The 22,573-nt window shown below is 48.5% G+C and overlaps 2 protein-coding genes across 3 annotated transcripts in view; one reads left to right on the forward strand and one right to left on the reverse strand.

The window, feature by feature from the left end:
• The window catches only part of NR3C2 (nuclear receptor subfamily 3 group C member 2), a 333,454-nt gene extending 325,947 nt beyond the window's left edge, over positions 1 to 7,507 (forward strand). For both annotated transcript variants that reach the window (XM_029940345.1, XM_029940341.1), the window contains exon 9: positions 4,784 to 7,507. In XM_029940345.1, the coding sequence (XP_029796205.1) occupies positions 4,784 to 4,939 (156 nt within the window). In that variant the 3' untranslated portion in view covers positions 4,940 to 7,507. The remainder of the gene's footprint in view (positions 1 to 4,783) is intronic.
• Positions 7,508 to 13,230: 5,723 nt separating this feature from the next.
• ARHGAP10 (Rho GTPase activating protein 10) overlaps positions 13,231 to 22,573 on the reverse strand; it is a 235,057-nt gene continuing 225,714 nt past the window's right edge. The window contains exon 23 of the mRNA XM_029950836.1: positions 13,231 to 13,923. Within this exon, the coding sequence (XP_029806696.1) occupies positions 13,835 to 13,923 (89 nt within the window). The 3' untranslated portion in view covers positions 13,231 to 13,834. The remainder of the gene's footprint in view (positions 13,924 to 22,573) is intronic.

The raw sequence follows: 22,573 nt of genomic DNA on the forward strand, positions 1-22,573 counted from the left end.
TGTGTGTGCACCCCTGCATTGTACCAGCATGACACCTGGGAGACACCTGTACATGTGAACAGCAGGACGTCTAGACACGAGGCTGTGACACAGCAGTTTGGCTCACGCGCCCATGTCCATCTGACCAGTCAGCATCCCTAGTTGTCTTCTGTGTGACTCCTGCTTAGCAGCCAGGGTCTAGTCCCTGCTCGCTTGCACTCAGCCACCTGCTGCTCCTCCCTTCTGTGTTCTCCAGGACGTGTGGGGCCCTTGGAGTACAGCAGCCCAGCTCAGACCCCTGTTAAGGGCCAGGGACCCGTGAGTTCAATCCTAAAAGCCCCTGACCCACAGGATGCAGCAGGCCAAGGCTGGGGAGGACAGTGGGAGGGCTTTGTGGGTCATGAACACTTGGCAGGCAGAGCCCGCTGCCTGGACCAGACCGGCTCATCTGTGTTCTCCTCGCCCAGTGACCGGGAGGGCCTGGCTTTCATTCTCCCAAATAATCCTTCGCCTAACCAGCCACAGTTAGTTCCTGGCTCAGGTCCCGCTGGGTTGAGGCCTGCAGAGGTCTTCAGCTTTGTCCCAGGGAAGAGTGGGCCAGGCAGACTCCTGGAGCAGCCAGCGATTTCGGGGAGCTGTGGAGGCCCCCGAGCTCCTGGCCCCACGGGCATCTTTGCCACCTCTACAGCGAGGGGTGAGCCCTTTCTTGAGTGAAGGAGTCCCCTGACTCCCGGGTGTTCGCAGTCCCAGGCCTGCCACCCGGACCCCAGGAAAGTCCTCATCCCTCCACAGCTGGCGGAGGCGTTTACTGTAAACAGAAGCCCTGGGTGTCCGCTCATGACGGGAAGGGAACTGCTTTCTGTCTGTGGAGCAGAGGCGGGGATGAAACGCCAGCGCCAGGGTGTCCTCAGCCACCCTGTCAGGGCAGACAGCTGGGCTCTGGTCTCTCCCCTCGGCATCTCCCAGGTGGTGCTCACAAGATGTTAAAGGTAGGTGTGCCCCCCTTAACAGGCTCCCAGAGGTGCTCCGTGTGTGCTGCCTGGTGCTCAAGACCTGATTTACTCTGCTCCTCGCCTCCTATTGCATGCATGACTTGGCATGTTTACAAATACACACCCAAAGTGGCCCTGGCCCTGCCGGGTCACTTGTTCCAGATGTCAGCTGCCCACCTAACAGGTGCCCCCTCACGAGCTTCGGGCTGCTCTGAGCCCTCTGAGCGACCCCACACTCACGCTGATGGCTGTATTGCTCTGTTCCACCTCCTTCAGGTCATCAGCCACAGCCCCCTTGTCACTTGGACCACCCTTCCAAAACCAGTACCTCCTCTGTCCCTTCCTGCGCTGTCAGCACCTGACTGCATTTATCGTTTCCTCTCAGGCAGAGCAGAACATAGATACCCTGAGACCACGGCTTCGTTGTGTTTGTCATGGTCTCCCCACACCCAGGACAGATGCTCCATAGCCTGGATGGACAGACCCGGAGGAGAACCGCCACCCTCCCTGAACGCCCTGGGGCCCAGGGACAGGGCGTCTTCATCCCTGGGCAAGAACTAGGGCCCACCCCAGGGAAGTAAAAGACGCAGCCGCAGAGCCAGCCTAGTGGGGGTTGATGTTGCCTAGAAAGCAAGCCGTCTCCCATCAGGTTAATTTTTTTTTTATTGAAGTATAGTTGGCACACAGTGTCACGTTAGTCTCAGGTGTACAACATAGTGATCACGTAGCGACAAGTCTATACATTATGCGGAGCTCACCGCAAGGGCGGCCGCCACCTGTCCCCATATGACACTGAACTGACGGTACCAAGGCCTCTATTCTCCATTCCGAACATTTCATGCCCATGCCTTATTCATCCCATGGCTGGAAACCTGCCCGTCTCTCCCCCATGTCGTGAAGGCTAGTGTCAACGAGTACTCCCTATGTTTTCTTCGAAGAGGTTTATGGTTTCAGTTCTCACACTGAGTCCTTAAATCCATTTGAGTTCATTTTTGTGTGTGGTGTAAGAAAGTAGTCCAGTTTTCCCACGCGGTATTTCTCTTGCATATTCTTGTCGTCTTTGTTCTAGGTGAACTGACTATATAAGCATGAGTTTATTTCTGGGCCCTTGATTCTGTCCCATTAAGCTATATATCTGTTTTTGTGCTTATTGTTTTGGCTACTGTAGCTTTGTAGTATATCTTTAAAAAGAAGAAAACTGGAGGTATCACAATTCTGGATTTCAAGATTGCTTTGGCTACTTGAGGTCTTTCGTGGTTCCACCCAAACTGTAGGATACTTTGTTCTAGTACCGTGAAAAATGCTGTTGGTATTTTGATAGGGATTGCATTAATTCTGTAGCTTGATTTGGGTGGTGTGGACATTGTCACAGTAGTTTTCCAATCTACGAGCATGGAATATCTTTCCATTTGTTTCTGTCATCTTTAGTTTCTTTCATTAGTGTTTTATAGTTTTCAGAGTACAGGTCTTTCACCTCCTTGGTAAGTTGATCCCTAGGTATTTTATTCTTTTTGGTACAGTTTTAAATGAAGGTTAACATTTTTAAAAGGAAAAATCATCCTCTATAGCCCTGCAGGCACCACACAGAGGGACCTTGGGGGCAAGGTGGGGGAGGGGTCAGGATGAACTTCAACTTGGTTCTTTGTCCCCGAAGCTGGTACATAGAGCTCTGCTGTCACCCACTGACAGGTGTGCCCTGCAGTCGAAACTACTGTCACATCTGGAGAGAGGGACCCAGCTCTGAGCCCTCACAGCCACCAGCCTGCCACCTTAAAAAGAATTGCTATCCCAATTCTAAAAACCTCTCTCTTGGAAAGGCAAAACACAAAATCCTCCTGCCCCTCAATTTATAGATGGGGGGACCCCAAAACACCAAATTACTCAAAGGTGACCCAGAGCAGATTTTGCAAACTGTGTCCCATACGGGAAAAAGGATGTTTTATGGCTTAACGAGTTTGGGAGCTTGGGGGGATCGAGTCAGAGGGGTTTTACCAGCAATACCTCTCAAGCTCTTGATTAAGAATTGGCATCCATACTACATTTGCTTTATGCCAGCTCACTCATTCAGTCCTCTTAACCCTGTGAGGCAGATACCCCGTTTTACAGATGTAGAAACTGAGACTCAGCATTCACAAAGCAAGTGCAGAGGTGTGAACGGGCTCAGACTGGACAGTGGCTTGTGCTCTTTTCCAGTTTATTTGACCCCTACATTCTGTGAGTGAACAAGACTTATTAAAGTTTTCACAGTCCTTGGAACCTTGTTAGGGTAATGTCCCTCTGCGGACAGAGGGCATACATAGGCACAAACAGAAACACCAGATACTTTCCCTGATGACATTTTTTGGGGGGTATTAAAGACTTTTACCATACAGTTATTTATTATTCTTAAGGTTGCTAATTAAAAAAAAACCTTGAGGGAAAATTATAAATGGTATTTTCACCACATTTTATTAAGACTACAGAGTGATTTTATGACTTGTAATATTGTCTGCTTTAATACAGTGGGAAATGGCCAAAAATTTCCTACAGTGAGGTCCGGAATTAATGGTATACCGCATTTGTGGATAATTGGTTTTTTTAACTTACAGAATTGAAAGTGGTTCAGGTCCAGGAGGATGGAAAAGGTCCTTGGGTCACCAACTAGGGAAAAGAGCTGGACAGGCGAGTAGACATAGAGGTAGTCCTTGCTGCTTGCTCTTTCATGACCAGCCTGAAATAGAAAGTGGGCTGAGCGTGGATAAAAAATACACAAACATACACAGTGGAAAATGACTCCGCCGTGAGAACATTGGAAGTCCCACTGCTGCAGTAACATGGGTGGACCTTGAGGCTCTTACGCTAAGTGAAGTCACACAAAGATTATACATCATACTGTATGATATTACTTATATATGAAACCTAAAAAAGCCCAAACTCAAGAGACAGAGACTAGAGTGGTGGTCAGTAAGGAAAGGGAAGTGGGGAGACGTTGGTCCAAGGGCATAGACTTCCAGTTCTAAAAGAGTAAGTTCTGGGGATGAGATATACAGCAGGACAATTATAGCTAATACTGTATTTATTACTTGAAAGTTGCTGAGGAGATAGATCTTAAATATCCTCACCACACACAAAAAAATGGTAATTCTGTGACCTTCATTCTAATAATGAAGGCGTTAATCACTTTGCAATATAGAAGTATCAGATCAACCAACTGGGCACTTTCATCTGACACAGTGAAGTGCATCAGTGATACCTTAGTAGAGCTGGGGGTGGGGACCGAGAAGTCCCCCGGCTCAGGGTGAGAAGCCTAAGGAAAGAAGGTAGCGAGATGCAGGCCAGGGGCTGTGGTGGCCACAGCCCCACTGACAGGGCCCACCTGAATAGAGCCAGCAAAGACCTGGGCACCACCTGCCCCTCCGCCTCAGCCCACCTTACCGCCTGGGGAAGGCCCAGTGCCACAGTACAGAGATCCGTGTATACGCCTGCTCCACCAAGTTCACATGTTTATGAATGAGAACCTGGTGAGCGTGATTCCATGCCCCCGCCCCCGGGACCTCTGTAACTGACCCTGTTCCCACTGGTATATTCAGTATTCCACACTCAGCTGGATCAGTTTTGCATGAAAGGCATGGTGACAGGAGTCACAGGGGACAGGAGACTTGCACGCCCCATCCTCCCCCAAACAGATGCCTTAGCCAAAGTCGGCAGCTTCATGGCCACGATGTCCTGGTTGGATTTCTGCAAGTCCCTGGAGCTCACAGCAGGGCTAGGATGCAGAGGGGCGCCGGGGTGGAGAGGAGACTTCACTGTCCTGTTCCCCATCTGTGTTGCAGCTGGTCAGTGACTTGCTGGAATTCTGCTTCTACACCTTCCGAGAGTCCCAGGCCCTGAAAGTGGAGTTCCCCGCGATGCTGGTGGAGATCATCAGCGACCAGCTGCCAAAGGTGGAGTCCGGGAACGCCAAGCCCCTTTACTTTCACAGGAAGTGACGGAAGACGTCCCACCAGGAGAGCTTTGCCTTAAGTTTCCCCATGTTATTCTACACCCACGAAGGACCCAAGGAATCATATTTTTAACATGTGATGGTTGATTCATACTCGTTCAGCAGTTTCTCAAGTTGAAAATCACGTCAAGGGTTCGGAGCCAGGAAAGCAGTTTGACACGGATTTGGCAAGACCTGAGCGGTCTGAAGGATTCTTCCCTGTCCAATCCCCAGCGCTTAGAAACATGTTCCTGTTCCTCTGGATGAAAAGCCATATCTAGTCAATAACTCTCTGATTTTGATATTTTAACAGATGGAAGTTTTAACTATGCCATGTAGTTTCCGGTATCGCTCGTTTTAAAAGGGTTCAAGGACTAACGAACTTTTTGGAGCTTACCCTTGGTTGCACATAAAACGCATAGTCAATATGGGGCATTAATATTCTTTTGTTATTTAAAAAAGACACACAAAAAAAGAAAAAAATATATACAGATGCCTGTTGTGTAATAACAGAGCACGTGGGGTGAAGAGCGGCCCCCGGGGGTCTTACTCGGCCACGTTCCTCTGCATCACTGGTATACACACCCTTTAGCGTCCATTTATTATTTAATTAGAATGGATAAGATGTTAAACAAATGCCTTGGTTTCAATTTCTAGTATCTATTGTGTTGGCTTTACAAATAATTTTTTGCAGTCTTTTGCTGTGCTGTACATTACTGTATGTATCAATTGTGAAGGACCTGAAATAAGGTATAAGGAACTTTTGTAAATGAGACACAAAAAAAAAAAAAAGAAAAAAGAAAAAAAAAAACTTTAATGGTTGATAGGATGAAGGGGAAAGTATTTTTGAAAGAATTCTATTTTGCTGGAGACTATTTAAGTACTATCTTTGTCTAAAACAAGGTAAAAATTTTTTTTGTAAAGTGAAATGTTCTGCATGCATAATGAACCGTTTACAGTGTATTTAAGAAAGGGAAAGCTGTGCCTTTTTTAGCTTCATATCTAATTTACCATTTTACAGTCTCTGTTGTAAATAACCACACTTAAACCTCTTTGGTTGTCTCTAAGCCTTTCTACCTTTTCCGTACTCCTGTTTTGTCTCTGGTCTCCCGCTTGGGGTGTTCGTGGGACAGTTTCCGGCTTCTGCTCCATCGTGCTTCTATCCGGGAGGGACAGGCTGCGGCGCCTGCAGCTCCTGCAGGGGTCACATACGACACACGTGCACGAGGGTGTCCAGGAGTGCCGCAGCGTTACGAGGGCTGCCTCTTTTCCTTTCTTCCTCACGAAGCAGAATCGGCTCCTGGGGGGAGAGTGAGACAGGAAACGCCATGGCCCAGAGAGCAGAATCTGATCCCATTGTAGAAAATCGGATTTTCTCCTTTGGGAAACAAATTCCATGCACTCTCTACATCCGTGGAGGGTGACACGTGCACCTCCGGTCTTGGAAAGGGGTTTTGCCCTCCCAGAACTGGTCATGGGAACGCGTAGGCCATTGCAGGACGCGCTGGGAAGATGCATTTTAGCGCGGCTCAGTCAGAGTGGCGTGGAGACCGCACGATACCTAGACGGTTTTTAGATTTTTAAAAGGTAGGTTTTAAAAACAATTTTATACATACACAGTTTTGGAAAAAAAATAACTACAGATCATATAAGCAAGACAGTGGCACTAAAATTTTTAATTCATTAATCTGTTTGGCACTGATGCAATTCGTGGCTTTTCTCTTGCCCCAGATCACGAACCTATATATCTTTGGGGAAACTTAACAATATGATTGCACTAAATAAACTACTTTGAACAGAGGCCAAATTAATCTTTTAAAAGTGATGATAATCATCAGGTACTCAGTGAAATCACATTATTTTCCAGAACCTAAAAGCAGTCGCTGAAGAAGCCAGGAGAAGGCAGCGTTGGGATCACCACTTTTCCCCAGGGTTCACCATGCAGGCAACATTACCTGGTCTTTCAGAAGACCCCTGCCTTATGCAAGGGGAAGCCTGTGAAAGCTGCATTCAGAGGGAGGACTTTTTCTTACATAATTTGCAATTTCAGTAATTTAATTTATAGGCAGATCTTTAAATACAGTCAACTTACGTGCACAGCAATATGAAAGCCACACTTGGAAGGTGATAAATACTCAGCATGCAGACTGGGAGTTTCTAGAAAAGAAATGACTTACAAGAGCAGCTTTTAGCTCAAGACTTAGGTTTTATGAAGTTGGAATTTCATGGTAACCAGGTTTGGGATGGAGACAGTCTGCATCAGCTTTTTGTATTAACAAAGTTACTGGCTCTTCATGTGTCTCCAGGTAACTTTGCTTGATTAAACAGCAAAGCCATATTCTAAATTCACTGTTGAATGCCTGTCCCAGTCCAAATTGTCTGTCTGCTCTTATTTTTGTACCATATTGCTCTTAAAACTCTTGGTTTGGTACAATTCATATTTCACCAAAACTTCGTATAATTAAAAAACACTAAATTAGTTTAAAATGAAGCAATTTATATCTTTATGCAAAAACATATGTCTGTCTTTGCAAAGGACTGTAAGCAGATTACAATAAATCCTTTACTTTAATCACCTGTTGTTTCGGAAACATTTCATTCGAATGTCCATAGGAACCCCTGGATTTTTGTGTCCCTCTCGATCTTGATGCCTTGTGCTTCTGCCTACACCCAAGACAGAGTAACATTTCCCCCCCATGTTAGAGCCCCAGTAGCCCATGTCCATTATACTCTTTGGGGACTAATTAGATGCCTTGTGTCTCACTGCTAATATTTGGGGTCACTAAAACAACCTGGTAACAATAACTGCTACTAAACACTCTGTGTACACTGCCTCCTTTATCTTCACAGCCACTGGAGAGCTTGGCCATTCATGTTTCAGACTCTGAGACTGACCTGAGTAGACCGGATGCCCCATCGGACTCCAGCGGTCCTGCTTCGCTCTCTCCCTAGACCTGTTGGGCCAGCAAGAGACTCGGCTCCTCGCTGGCCAAAATGCTTCTCACACGCCTCTCCCCTTGACCTCACGCATATAATATGGACCACCGAAGAGCAGAAAACAATCGTTAGCTCATGTTAAAACTAGAAAACATTTATTTCCCACATGTTTTTAACATGTCATTTTACTGGTGATCAAACTATTTTCTTCCAGAAGGAGAAGACTAGTTGAGCATTAAACCAATTCCATTTTGTTCTAACATGATGGAAAGATTTCTGGAGCATAACATGGTCATTAAACACAGAACAGGAGAAAACCAGTTTTAAACTTTCATGTTGTATAAACACATTTGTTTCAAAAACATCTATACATGCAGTTAATTTTATATCTTAACAGAATTTGATCTGCTAGGGAGCAAGACTTTTCACCAAGAACTCCTCATTTTAAACAACAGCCACCTCAGGCTGTGAGCCCTCTGTGCCTAGGAGGAGGCTACCCCGGTCTGCTCCCTTACTAATTAGAGTGGGCGTCCTTTCTGAATGGAGCAGACCCATTCTTGGGACAAGTGTGAGTCTATTTCTGAGAATTTCTAAAAGTGCTCCCAGACCCAAAGAATCCAGCTGCACATTTAGGAATCCTTGGCGGGAATGAAGGCGCCTCCCCTGAGCCAGCCAGCCACTGTAGCCCAGCAGTGAGGCTGCTGCACAGGGCTGCATATATAATTGTGGGTTGGTTTGCTTCTGTGTGTTGAATGCCCCTCAATCAAATAGAAAACATTGTCCCTCTATGTTAAAGTCGGCTCTAACATACTTTTTATAGACTGTGAGTGTACACAGACTAAAATGACTTGATTACAAGTCTCTCTGGCACTTTAATTGCAAGCCTTCCAATGATCAGTGCAGCAGTTTTCTCAGAAGTAACACCGTGGCTTCCCAGACAACACTGGATAAGAGAAGACTGGAATATGATCTTAATGGTCAGAAGGGACCAAGACTATATCAAAAGCAAAGCAAACGATGGGGCAGAGGAGCAGGTGGGTAGCTGTGAACCACCCCAAAATGCAGTGGTTTGAATCAACCACCATTTGTTATGTCTCATGAGTTTACAGATCAATTGGGAGGGTTATGCTGACCTGGACCAGGCTCGGCTGAGTCCGGCCTCTTGGTGCCTCTGCAGTTAAGCAGCAGCCCCACTGGTCTGGGATGGTTTTGCTCTGTGTGGCTTCTCATCCTGCAGTGGACCAGCCTAGGCATATTTCCATGGTAAAGGCAAGGCTCTAATAAGAAAGGAGTGGGAAGGTATAACACGTCTCAAGCCTCGGATTGCATCAAATTTGCTCCTGTTCCACTGGCCAAAACAGGTTACAAGGTCAAGTCTATAGAGTCACCATGGGAGGGCTCCACAAAAAAGGACATGGATTCAAAGAGGGGTGAAATGTGGGATCCTTAAATCAATCTACACTGGCAATTACTCTGATACTTTTTTCATAGAATTTACGTTGCCAAGACAGCAGTTTCCAAGTTATTTATGGTCTGAAAAACCCATTTCTTTGGATCTGCATGCCCTTTGCCAGCCCAGCCAGGTCCAGAAAGGGTCACAGCTACTATGAAGCCCAGTTGGAGCATGTTCCTCCTGCAGTGTCTCCTCAACTGCTAAAATCCTCCATGGAAGAAGTCTCGACACCAGCACATGACACTGAGCTGCCTAAATGAATCTTGTGCATTTACTGCCCAAGTTCAGAGGGCAGGTCTCTTGCTGGGCAAAAAAGCGTTAAGTCTGGTTTCCAATCAAGTTGATCTTCTGATAGGAAGGTGTTCTCTAACGTATTCCTCCAACCAGTAGATTAAGAAACTTTTTGCAGACATGAGCATTAGGAGAATATGCCAGGTTACCCAAGGGGGGTGGCAATAAATTACTGCCCCAGCCAGTCAAGGAAAAAGAGTGCTGACAGGCATTGGAGAAGACATTTGCAGAGCTTGGAGCAGGAAAGCCATTTGAGGACACGCTCCTGGAATAACATCTTTGGATAGGAGGAAGGAAGGAAAGTTGTATGGCTCAGGAAGATTAAAAAAGCCTCAGAAAATAACTGGCTGAGAAGGGAGTCACTAAGACCAGCATTGAGAGATTGGAGGGGAGAACGGTCAGGAGGAGAGACGGGGCCCAGAACCAAGGTCAGGATTACAGAGGCGAAGCATGCCCTTGGGAAGGAGGGGAAAGGCCTGACCATGTAGAGGGAAAGACTGAGGAATGGCCTTTGGGAAAGGATCTGGACAAAAGCAGTGAGTGGCCAGGGGACGAAAAGGGGGCAGAGACTACTCCCACACCGGGGCACCCTGCTAGCTGTCTTCTCCCGTCTCCATTTACCAAACTGTTTCCCACTGTGCACCCTTCAGGCACTTAACGTTACCATTTGTCACAACATCTCAATGAGGTTGGTGCTGTTCTACTGCACGGAAGGGAACTGAAGCACTTGCCCAAGGTCACCAAAGTGTAAAATAGTACAAAATAGTTTTTAAAAAATTCAAAATTGATTTTTAACTCAAAGGTCACACCTTTTTGGCCACCATATTAACTCCCTGGAACGGCTGTAACAAGGTACCACAGACCCTGGGCTGCAAGTCCCAAGATCAAAGGGCTGCCAGGGCTGGTTCCTTGTGAGGCCCGTGAGGGTGGGGTCTGTTCCAGACTTCTCTTCTTGGCTGTGGATGCCAGTCTTCTCCCTGGGTCTCTTCACATGGTCTTCCCTATATGTGTGTCTGTCTCAATGTCCAAATCTCCCTTTTATAAGGACACCAGTCATATTGGATGAGGGCCCACCCTACTAACCTCATCTCAACTAACTACACCTGCAACCATCCTGTTTACAAATGAGGTCACATTTTGAGGTACTGGGGATTAGGATTTCAACATACGCATTTTGGAGGGGAGTGCAAATCAACCCAAAACAGCCACTGTCTCCTACTGGTTCCCAGAGGCAAGATGGTACAGCAGAAAAAAAAACATGTAGTCAGCTGACTGAACCTGACCAAGGCTCTTTGTCCTTGAGAGTCTCCATCTTCCCATCCATAAAATGGGATGAATTCTCCTGGCTCATTCAATCCACTGTATGGCAAGAACGAGTTAAACATCCTTCACTGGCATACAGTCCACCACCGCTTTCCCCGCCCATACCCACAAATGCAGGTGTTTCTGCTACATGAAGGGGGGAAACCAGTACAAGCTCTTTAGCTCTGATCTCCTGTGGCATCTTCTCGTACGGAGGTCTCCAGAATGGGCCCTGGGTGATGCAATCAGATGCAAGCCCCACAGTAAGCAGAAACACAGCACTTGAGTGTCTGCTTTTGCTGCAGACCCCCTTGGTGACTCTCACTGAAAACAGGCTGCAGACCCGTTCTGAGCAGCTACTGAATGAGGTGGGCTGAGGGGCCAGAGCCATGTGGACATTCTGGAATTGGCCACATCCATGCAGCAGAACCGGAGAAACCAATATACCCTATTTCTCTTCTGGGCAAACAAAGATGATCTGCCAATGCAAGGGAACGCCTCCTGATCCCATTACTAGATCTACTCTGGGCCAGACCCAGAGGGAAGCTCCCTACCTGGGGGCCTTGGCAAGCCTGGCCACACCCATCCTGTTCATAGAGAACACCCCTAGCTCCCCTCTGGCGTTCCCTAGACAGCCACAGGAGGGGACTGCAGGGCTTGGCGCTGTCAGAGCCCTCGGATCCAGCATGCTTTGAGGCTCTGTGACCACCACATTGGCAACCTACAGAACACAAATGGCCCTGACGACAAAGGTGCAAGTGACAATCATGATGGTAACAATACAAGGAATAGCAGTTCCCATTAACTGAGCATGTACTACATACTGGGCATGCTACTTGCATTAGACCATTTCAACCCAAACCTCTGGGCATCATTTTTTTTTCAGGAGGCAGAATCAGAGTCCATTTAATTTACCCCAAATCACACAGGTAGTCAGACTTCGTAGCACTTTCCTCAATCAGGTATGTGGTGGTAAACACATTTTGGGAGTTAGTAGTTTGACAGATGACCATGGGTGGCAGGGGGGTGCATCTCACTGTGAATGATGGAAATCTTCTCTAAGCACGCAAATAAATCAAGTCCTGGTACAGTAGGTCTTATTGTTAATGCCCTACAGGGATATACCAATTAGGAAAACCGCCAGGCCCACTTTAACTGCCCATGCGTACGTTTGCATTTTCCTGCCGTGGGCTTTCGTAAAGTGGACACGTCCGTAACTCCTTCTCATAAGCCAGGTTTCCCTTCCACATCCCTAAGCATGAGCTTAGGGGCATGAGCCGGAAGTGATAGCTCAGAAAACAGGACACGGGGCTGGCCGTCGTCAGGTGGCCCTGGGCGCCTCGGGACTCCCGGGGCTCTCCCAGTGGATAGCTCAGCACTTTACATTGTGCTGCACTGAGACTGTTATTTTTATGTAAAACATGGATACTTTTCAACAGGCCCCTTCCCTTGCACACCCGTCACCCCAGACTTAACACCCTATAAGGTCCATGTGGGTGACTACAAACCTGAAAACCAGCAAGCTCTTGAATCAATTCGTCTGGGGAAGATGTGGTAGACACATCTTTCCTGTGACAACTTATTCAGAGTAAAGTTTGACAGGCTGAAGAACCTCCTGTGGGGAAGAGAGACATGTCAGCCCCCCCCTTCCCCAGCAGGCCCTCTGGTGGGGCTGGCTTCAGAACCATGAGGCTCCTAAAAATGAGTTCCACACTCCAAAGGACTCCAGATCACAAGACAAAGAAGAAGCCGGCTTAGTCTGTGCCTGGAAAGAACGAGGAAGCATCACCGTGTGGCCTGCCCACAGCTGGAGCACCATCACGTGCAGGGTCGTGGCTGAGGCTCCTCCAGGAACAGAATGGGGGGCCTGCCGGCCTGCCCTGCAGCCAGGCTCCGTGCAGATGCAGAGATCAGTGCGGAGGCCTGGAAGACGGAGGGCACACGGGGCGGGGTGGGGGGAGCTGCACAGTGAAGCTCGTCAGCAGGGCTGGCCCCCACAGCCCCAGGGCAGCCCACACGCTAACCGCTGGGCCGCACAGCCTCGGCCCCCATTCCTGCTCAGGAGTCACATGGGCCGTGGGGGAAAGGCCTGCTCCAGCGGCTGGGGACGGCCCTCCCGGACTTCACATGTCAGGGAAGGCTGCTGCTCTCAGGAACGTGCCCCGCTGTGAACAAGGCAGGCCCCTTGTTAATAAATCCCACCTGTGTGCACCAACGGCAGAGGAAGGTGAATGTCTATCCACTGGCTGCCAAATCATACAACATTACAGAGGGAATGGATTCCATGATCTCTTCCCCACATGATGACACAAATCAAATAGTAAATTACATTTTATTTCATTTACAGAGACCTTGGGGCAAAAAGGTGGTGTTTGGGAAACAGCACACAGGTGAGAAGCACCAAGGAGAAGCCCGTTATAAATACGCCAGTGTGCTCTGTGCTCTGAGTAGAGTGAATGCGGCTCCCAGCGGTGGCCATCTAGGAAGGAGCATCTGTCTGTTGCTCTCTGGGTTTGGACCAATGCCCCGCCTGCCAGCGGCAGCCCCCTCCACACCACATCAACCAAAGCCAAGCACGCAGGCCTGCAAACACCAGAGTAAGCGCAGTTTCCTTTAACATCGCAGCAGCAGGTAGGCAGAGGCGCCTGGTGGGGTGACTGTCAGCGGGGCAGGCAGAAGACTGGGCAGTTAGAACTCACAGTCCACAGCCCCAGGCTCGACAAACGGAAAGTCCGCTCTGTGAGTCCCGCGACTCTTCTCCCGCTCCACCGAGCCACCCGGCTCTGTCTCTCTCCCCGCCCCTCGACTGCCCTTCCGTGGTCTGCAGTTCCTGCGTCCAGGTGGCTGTGGGTCCCGCCCTGGAGGAAGAAGGCAGGTCCCCAGGAGCCAAAGGTCCACGGGGTCCTCGCAGGCCAGGCACTACAGCAGCTTGACATAATTCTGTGGAATCAGCCCCCTCTTGCCATTCAGAGTCCCTTCTAGCCAGCCAGGTTCCCTCGAGGTTTGCACTGAAAAAGAAGAGGAATCACTTTTTACCAAAATGTCACGAACTATTTGCTCCCTGTGGGATTCACTGTAGTGCTGGGTATCTTGAAGGACCGGCCAGAAGAGAGTGGGGCCCATGCCTGGGATGGCTGGTTAAACCCGCACGAGGGCTATTTACAGGACCCGCCCTTTGGCCGCTACAGACCATGCAGCCTCCTGCAGCAGTCTCCTAACTGGTCCCCGAGCTTCCAGCCTGGCTCCTTCCGATCTACTATGCACAAAGGAGCTCAGCGAACTCTCTAGAACACAGACCTGATCACATCCCCCCGATCAAAGCCCGCTGTGTCCAGGAACAAACCCAAGCTTCTACCGGTCTGACGCACAGACACCGGCCCTACCCACACCCCCAGCCTCCCTCCCTCCCCTCACCAGAGCGTGCCTTCCACCTGCCATGCCTTTATCCCACCTCTTCACCAGGTGACTCTTCCTCTTCAGAGACCTCGAAATGCCCTGCCCTCTGGGGCGCTCCCAGCACTCATCAGGCCTCACGGCATCATCTGGACACTCCTGTGTCTGCCACACTGGACAGGGTGCTCCTGAGGGCAGGGCCTAGGCCCAACACACCCTGGGCACAGTGCCCGCAAACTGCAGGTATCCATACATATCCATGATGGATACAGAAAATGACCATAGGCTGGACAGCAAAGGGCATCACCAGGAGTCAGAACTAAAATACAGGGGCGCCTGGGCGGCTCAGGCGGTTAAACGTCTGACTTCGGCTCAGGTCATGATCTCACGGTTTGAGTTCAAGCCCCACGTTGGACTCTGTGCTGACCGCTCAGAGCCTGGAGTCTGCTTCAGATTCTGTGTTTCCCTCTCTCTCTCTGCTCCTCCCCCACTCATGCTCTGTCTCTCTCCTTCAAACATATATAAACATTAAAAAAAAAAAAAAGAATTTAGTAACCCCCAAGTGTGGGCAAGCTGCCACACTCAGGCCTCGAGCACAGCCAGCCATGGGCAGAGAGGGGAGGGGAGGCGGGGGCTTGGACAGCACACCAGCCCAGGAGCTGGCTGGGTGACGCAGCTGTGACTGCGTCTCCTAAGAACTACTGTGTATCAGAAAGAGGCCAGCACACACAGACATGTACACAGCACACAAAAGCTTCTTCAAACAACACTTCCCTCACTATGGGCAATGTACTCTCTTTATTCTATTATTCTGAAATGCTGACTGCAACTCAACAAACGCAGTTCATAAGCCACTAATGTGTGGCAGCCTACGGCATGACCTACACATGGCTGTTCCTTCAGCTCTGATGCTCTTCTCCCCGCCTGTGTGCCTGGACAACGGCTCCTCACCCTTCAGGTACCGGCTCGGGCGTCCCTCCCTCCGAGATCACTCCTAGTGCTCAGACTAGGTCAGTGTACGTGGTGTGTGTGTGTGTGTGTTAGAGAGACAGAGAGACAGAGAGGGAGAGGAAGGGAGGGAGACAGAGATTGATGGAAACAGTCTCTCTTCTAGTCTAGGCTGTAACATGAGGCAGGAACACTGCACCCCCAGCACCATGCCCAGCGTGTGAGGTTTTAAGGAATGAGTACACGAAGGAACTAGGTATGCACTCTCCAGTCATCTGGCAGCAAGTCCCCTTCTTTGCTCCCTCACTGATTTCTAGCCTGACACTGGTCCTCAGAGCAGGATTTTTAAAGGCTCTCGCTTGTGCCAAACAACCCAGGCTGGCAATGCCACCAGAGCAGCCACCGTCAGGGGAGGGGACTGGATGCCATGGGAAAGGCCCCCAGCGATTGTGCAACATGGGGGACCTCAGTGGGAAGGGGCCCCAGGTTCAGGACAGAGGGCCTGGAGGGGACTTCCAGCTGACAGGTGCCACCTGGGTGTGCCTGGGGAACTACCTAACCCTCAGGGCCCTGCTCGGCCGCCTCACCTACGAGCTGGGGCTAACCGCACTTAGCCTGTAGGACTGCTACAGGAGGCTGTCAAACAGCTGATGGAAGAACACCTTGATGTGCTCACTGTTTCTTCCCTGATACACACACACAAGCGCCCCTTCTCACACAGAGTAGGTCTTAATGGAGACGGGCTGAACAGAAGAGAAAGAGATTTGATTTGACTTCCCATAAAGCCGGGGGTGAAGGAGGCCCGCACACAGGAAACCAGGCTCGGTGGGAGTCCTGTAGCAATCCTACTGCAGACCTCCTCTGCAGTCCTTATCTCCCCAAGGCGCAGGACAGAAATGTCACCAACTTACAGAGGGGACCGAGAGGACCCTTACAGTATCCAAGAGCTTGGAAGTGGCCAAGCGCTGACAGAAGGGCAGGAATGGGTGGAGGAGGGCAGAGCCCTTGGCCTCCCCAGGCACAGGGAGGAGCCTCCGAGGTTACAGATGAGGCCTGAGGGTCTCACCACACTTCTGGGAGCGTCATTCCCAAAATTCCCACCAGAGGCTCCTTGCTGTACTTGACTGGCCAACCGTTTCCTCCAGTGGCAATGTGATAGTTTCATGTGTCAAACTGGCTAGGCCACGGGACACACATGCTATTCTAGGTGCTTAAATGTGATGAACAGGGAAATCAGTATGCTATGAGTAAAGCAGATTATCTTCCACAACATGGATGGGTCTCACTTAAAGTTGAAGGGCTTAAGAGAACAAAGCCTGACCTCCCTCCAAGAAGAGGGAACTCAGCCCCTGGACTGCCATTGGACACAGACCGCAACTACTCACTGGGTCTCCAGCCAATGGGCCTGGCCTGCAGAATCTGCATCTCCACAACGGCATATGCCAATACTTACCTATTGAAAGCAATTCACTCACTCACTCATTCACATACACACTCACGTTCTATATGTTCTGTTTCTCTGGAGAACCCTAATGCAGCTGGTTTTGAAGTAGGAACCTCATTTTGGGGAAATTTTTGACTCCAAGAGGCAGTGAGTCTAAGAGAAATGAGATCCTGGCCGGAACTCTGGCTCCTTCATAGCTGGGAGACCCTGGATGATTTACCTCCATCTCTCATGACCTCCATGCTTCTTGTTTCTAAAAGAGGGGAGAGGGTTTGAAGTTGCTGCCAAGATTAAAATGAGACCATTTACATCAGGTGTGATGCCAGGCACATACCATGTCCATGCCCCTGTCCAATGCTGGCAAGTAAATGTGTGTGGGCCTCCGTTTTTGCCATACCCCCGGTCCTGTCCCTGTGGGCTTTACACTCCCTGCCTGTCTCAGCCCAAGAGCCTGGCTCTCCTTCAGCTAGAGAGGCGGCCATGGCAGAGAATAGGACAGGTGTTATGAGTGGCATGCTTGTATCTGCCCAGGCAGGACACATGCATTAAAACCTTAACTGCCAGTGGGATGGTATTGGGAGGTGGGGTCTACGGGAGGGATATGGGTTAGATGAGCTCATGAGGGTGGCCTTCCATGACGGGATTTAGTGTCCTTGTAAGAAGAGACAGGAGAGGATCACTTCATCTCCTCCCAGGCCCCCTACTCCTACCCCCTACCCCTCGCCACCACACACACACACACACAAACCATGTAAGAAAACCAGGAAGAGAGCTCCCACCAGAACCTGACTAAGCTGATGATGCCTTCTCAGAATTCCCAGCCTCAGAACAGTGGGACATAAATTTCTGATGCTTTAGCCACCCCGTCTGTGGTATTTGTTATAGCAGCCCCAACTAAGGCGACGTGTATGGAGCCAGGGACCCCAACTAGCACTGAAGAGCAGTAAATTCCTTCCTCAAATGCTCCCAAACGCACTGGCCATAGGAATGGAATGGAGGAAGTGAACAAAAGGCAGTTCCTCTGAAGTTCCTGATGTTGGGCTGCCACCAGCCACAATCCCCTGTTGGGACCAGGTCAGTAGCTCCACGACTCACACCAAGAGGCTGCCTCTCCACAGATGCCTGGGACACAGAGGCAGACAGAACGGCATTCACTCAGCAAGCACTGGACACACTAAGTATGCACCAGGTGCCTCGGAAGGGCCCCGGCCACACCCTGTCCTGCCACTTAGAGCTGGGTGGCCCGGTTGAGTCACACCTCCATAAGAACGCAATCAGTGCATGATCACAAGTAGACCAATGCTCCCCAGTATGAATTTTTTTGTCTTAAAAATATGTATCACTTAAAATTTACCATTTTAATAATTTTGAGGTATGCAATTCAGGAGTATTAAGAGCTTGGTCAGGTTCTGGTGGGAGCTCTCTTCCTGGTTTTCTTACATAGAGTGTGTGTGTGTGTGTGTGTGTGTGTGTGTGTGTGTGTGTGTGTGTGTTGGCGGCGAGGGGTAGGGGGTAGGGGTAGGGGGCCTGGGAGGAGATGAAGTGATCCTCTCCTGTCTCTTCTTACAAGGACACTAATCACAATGTTGTGTAACTATCGCCACTATCCACATCCATTTCCAGAGTTTTTACATCTTCTCAAGCTGAAGTTCTGTGTCCATTAAACTCTCACTCTCCATCCCCCACCTTGAGCTCCTGGAAACCTCTATTCTACTTTGTCTCTATGAATTTGCCCATTCGAGAGATTTCATATAAATGGAATTCTGCACAAATATTTATCCTTTTGTGCCAAGCTTCTTTCACTTATCATAAAACCTTAAAGGTTCACCCAGGCTGGGGCATGTATCAGATTTTCATTCCTTTGATGGCTGAATATTCCATTATATGTATATATGCTACATTTTGTTTACCCACTGAACGTGCGTTTCCACCTTTTGGCTATTGTGAAAAGGCAGCTGTGAATGTGGGCGTACAAATACCTGGGGCAGTCCCTGCTTTCAGTTCTTCTGTGTATCCATCCAGAAGTGGAGTTGCTGGACTATAGGCTAATTTTGCACTTATTTTTGTTTTTTGAGGAGCTTGCATACTGCCTTAGCAGCCACATGTACCATTTTATATCCCTACCAGCAACGCACAAGGATTCCAATTTCTCCATGTTGTCACCAATACTTGTTATTTTCTGAGGTTTTTTAAGATTTTTTAACATTTACTTATTTTGAGAGTATGTGCACAAGCGGGGTAGGGGCAGCAAGAAAGGGAGAGAGAGAATCCCAAGCAGGTTCCACGCTGTTAGCACAGAGCCTGATATGGGGTTTGAACTCAAGAACTATTGAGATTATGACCTGAGCTGAAATCAAGAGTCAACGCTTTATTGACTGAGCCACTCAGGCACCCCAGAGTTTTTTGTTTGTTTGTTTGTTTCTTTAGGGTTTTGTTTGTTTGTTTGCTTTAACAGCCATCCTAATGGGTATGAGGTGAAATTTCACTGTGGTTTTTCCATGTCTTCATGAATTACCATCCCATAACAATAAGGGCACTGGAGTTACAGATAAGAATAATCTGCAAGAAGCTTTCTCCAGAACAGAATATGGTGGGATTTTTTTTTAGCATAACAAAAACAATATATAGGACAAATATTTGTCCGTGAAGCATCATCATAATACAGTGAATACCAGGAACCCACGTGATAGACAACTGATACAGAGGCCTCATCCCGGGCTTGTCCCTATGCCATTCCCTCGCCAAAGCCCCTTCCTACCCCAAGGTGATCAGGAGCTTGAATGTTGTATTTCTCATTCTCTTACCCTAGCTCTGATTAAAACACAATTTCATCACACCTGTACATCTCTCTAAATAATAGACTTTATTTTGCTTATTTCCAAGCTTAGCCAAAACCACAGCATATAGTCTTCTGGCACTCAGTTTTTCTACTGAATATGTAAAGATTTCTAAAGGTTAGAAATAGATCTAGAAGTACAATTGTTGGGTTGTGGGGTCTATACAGATTCAATCTGCCAATCCTTGCTAAATTGTTTTACAAGGATTACTCTTTATATATTTGAGACCTTTAAAAGGAATCACTAAAAGCTTTACAAGATTAACCTGGGCCACACCTGCTCCCCAAAGCATCGGATTAATCACATATCCAAATGGAAATGAACAAAGTCTAGGAAGAGCTGCTGAAAGATGGCCAGCTCCTAGAAATTCTCTCACCAGGGGCCCCTCCAGCCCTGCCTGGCAGCCTGTGGAGGGATGCCACTCCCCATTCTGACTTGGAGGGTCTACCAGCTGAAGGGCTGCCTGTCTGGAAAGAGAGCAAGACTGGTCACCAGGCTAATGTTTCTGGAGTTGCCCAGGTCAGGAGAAAAGGGAAGGTCCCTAAGACACTCACAGGAATACAGGCTGCCCTGAGACTGTAAACATTGCCTTCCCTGGAGGATATGAGAGGCATTTCCCCTAAATAATGGCTAAGCACTCACGTGTCTACTATACAGATCAATCTGTAGCCTAGAGTTTAAATCCATAACTTAAGCCAGGTCCGCACAGGAAGAGCAAAGAGCAAGGAACAGCTATCAAGCTACTTAATTACCAAAGATCCCTTTCTCTTCCACACTCAGTTTAGGGTTTCTCACTGTTGTATATATTACAAACCACATAACTACTGACAACGCAGCCCAGGGGCCACTTTGACCTGGATTTTGTCTTTACTGAAGGCCAGTGAATGCCATAAACCAATTTCCTTTGTTGCCCATATGAGGGACAAAAGAGGATTATACTGCAAGAGCATTTATGACAGCCACAAGACTCCAGTGGACAAGTGAACATAGGAAAAGTGTCTTGGGCATTTTAGGGGCCCAAGTATTGCTGGTGTGCAGAAAAAGGCATGTTCCTGGCCACATTCCTGTGGGCTGTGCTCTAAGAGTGGCCACCTGGAGCTCGGCCCTGCTCCAAGCTCCAAGCTGAGGCCAGGTGAGTTGCTGATATGTCCTACTCTGTGTTAATCATCGGAAGGGAAGACCCCAAACTCATTAAGGGAGAGCTTCACTAGATAGTTTCTGAGCAAGCACACAGTTTTAACTAATTATAAATTTTCTACAAAAAGATCAATTATGCACAGTGATGAAGGATGAAAGTGCAGACGCAGAAAAAAGGATAAATCCTATTCAAGGGCCTTTGTTTTCTGTACCCTTTAAGAACCAGCCCTAAGGCACAGCAAGTCTGATGGTGGAGGCTCTGAATGCATTCCACTGTGCTTATTCGTACCCCTACAGGAAGGCCACAGGGAGGCATTCGCCAGACAAGCAGTTCACATAAAATAAGATGCTCACATGCTTGTGTAGGGAGACGGTGTCAACACAACAGCAAGGCATGTGCGGAGCGGCTGGCCTTCAGGGAGAGACTGAGGAACAACTGAGACAGCCTAGGTGCTCCAGCCAGTGATCCGGACAGAGCTGGACGCCAGGACTACAGAGCACTGGATGTGAGGGAGACATGCGTTGATTCAAAGCGGAGTCCGTCCACCGCACACCACAGTGCGCTACGCGTGGCTCCCTGGCAGCAGCATCCTCTACAGAGGTCTGTGCTGTTCTCAAAGCCCTACCTTCCCGTGGCCCAAAATGCTGTCCTGACACTGCATTGCTCTCGTAGACATCCTTGCCGATTAGGATGGAGAACCTGATATATAGCGAACTTAAAGAACTTGCCCAAAAGCACAGAGAAAGTAGAAAGGCCAATCTGATCTCAGGCAAGATAACTGCAGAGTTGACATGCACAGATCCCAGCTATCCATCACTCTCCTCTTCCTAAACACGAGGAGATCCTGGTATGTGTGTGTTCACATGTATATATGTACATACATGCATGTGTGCGTGAGTGTGCGTGTAGACAGGAGGTGTCCCTGCACCCAGTGTGGTTCAGACTGCCCTAAGTCCTTGCCAGAGATGGGTTTAGAGTGGGCATATGTCCTTGTTCTGGCTATTGAGACATCAAAGCAGGCAAACTAGGAAAAAAGGAAAAGTTCTGGAGACGTTTTGTTTTTTGTTTTGTTTTTGTTTGTTTGTTTGCTTTGAGAGAGAGAGTGTGTGAGCAAGACAAGTGGCGGGTGGAGAGGGAGACAGAATTTCAAGCAGGCTCCATACTCAGTGTGGAGCCCAACATGGAGCTCAATCCCAAAATCCTGGAATCATGACTAATTAAAACTCGGATACTCAACTGACTGAGTCCCCCCTGTTAGGGTCAATGCCTGGACTGTGGCAGCTATGTCTTCCCCGCTGGGGAAGCTGACTAGAGGCCACTGCCCACAAGCTGTGACCAGAAGCGGTTCAGCCAAGATGGATCCACTGTGGTTTTGAAGATCTCTTTAAGAATGTGAATTAACCAACCCTTCTAGACTTACTATCGTATGAGCTATTCCATTTTCCTGATGATTTAGCCATTTGTATCCGTTTCTATTACTCACAGCCAAAGGCATCTTAATAGATAACTCCTTCTACAAAGGTAAACGTCTAAAGGATTTCAGAGGCTCCCATTCAAATCTAATCACACAATGGACAAATTCACCATCGTTTTTCAAATGGGTGAGTTTCAACACTACTGTCTCAGCATTCCCTCCTGCCATATGGTATGTCAGGATGTGACAGAGCTAGAGGAGGGTGGCCATTTAACCATGCCCTCCTGGCAAAATCACATGTATGTATGTGATGGTGATAGAAGAATGATCTTACTTCTACTCCAAGAACAAAAGTTCTCTATAAAGTACAATTCTTTCCTCTGTGGGGTTTTGGTGGTGGTGCTGTGTGTTTTCTGACACTACTAGAGTCCCTGGCTCTCAAGAGTACATATCCTTCATATACAGAAATCTATTCCATAGGAGG

The sequence above is a fragment of the Suricata suricatta genome, chromosome 1 (assembly GCF_006229205.1).
Source record: "Suricata suricatta isolate VVHF042 chromosome 1, meerkat_22Aug2017_6uvM2_HiC, whole genome shotgun sequence".
In the NCBI taxonomy this organism is placed as follows: domain Eukaryota; kingdom Metazoa; phylum Chordata; class Mammalia; order Carnivora; family Herpestidae; genus Suricata; species Suricata suricatta.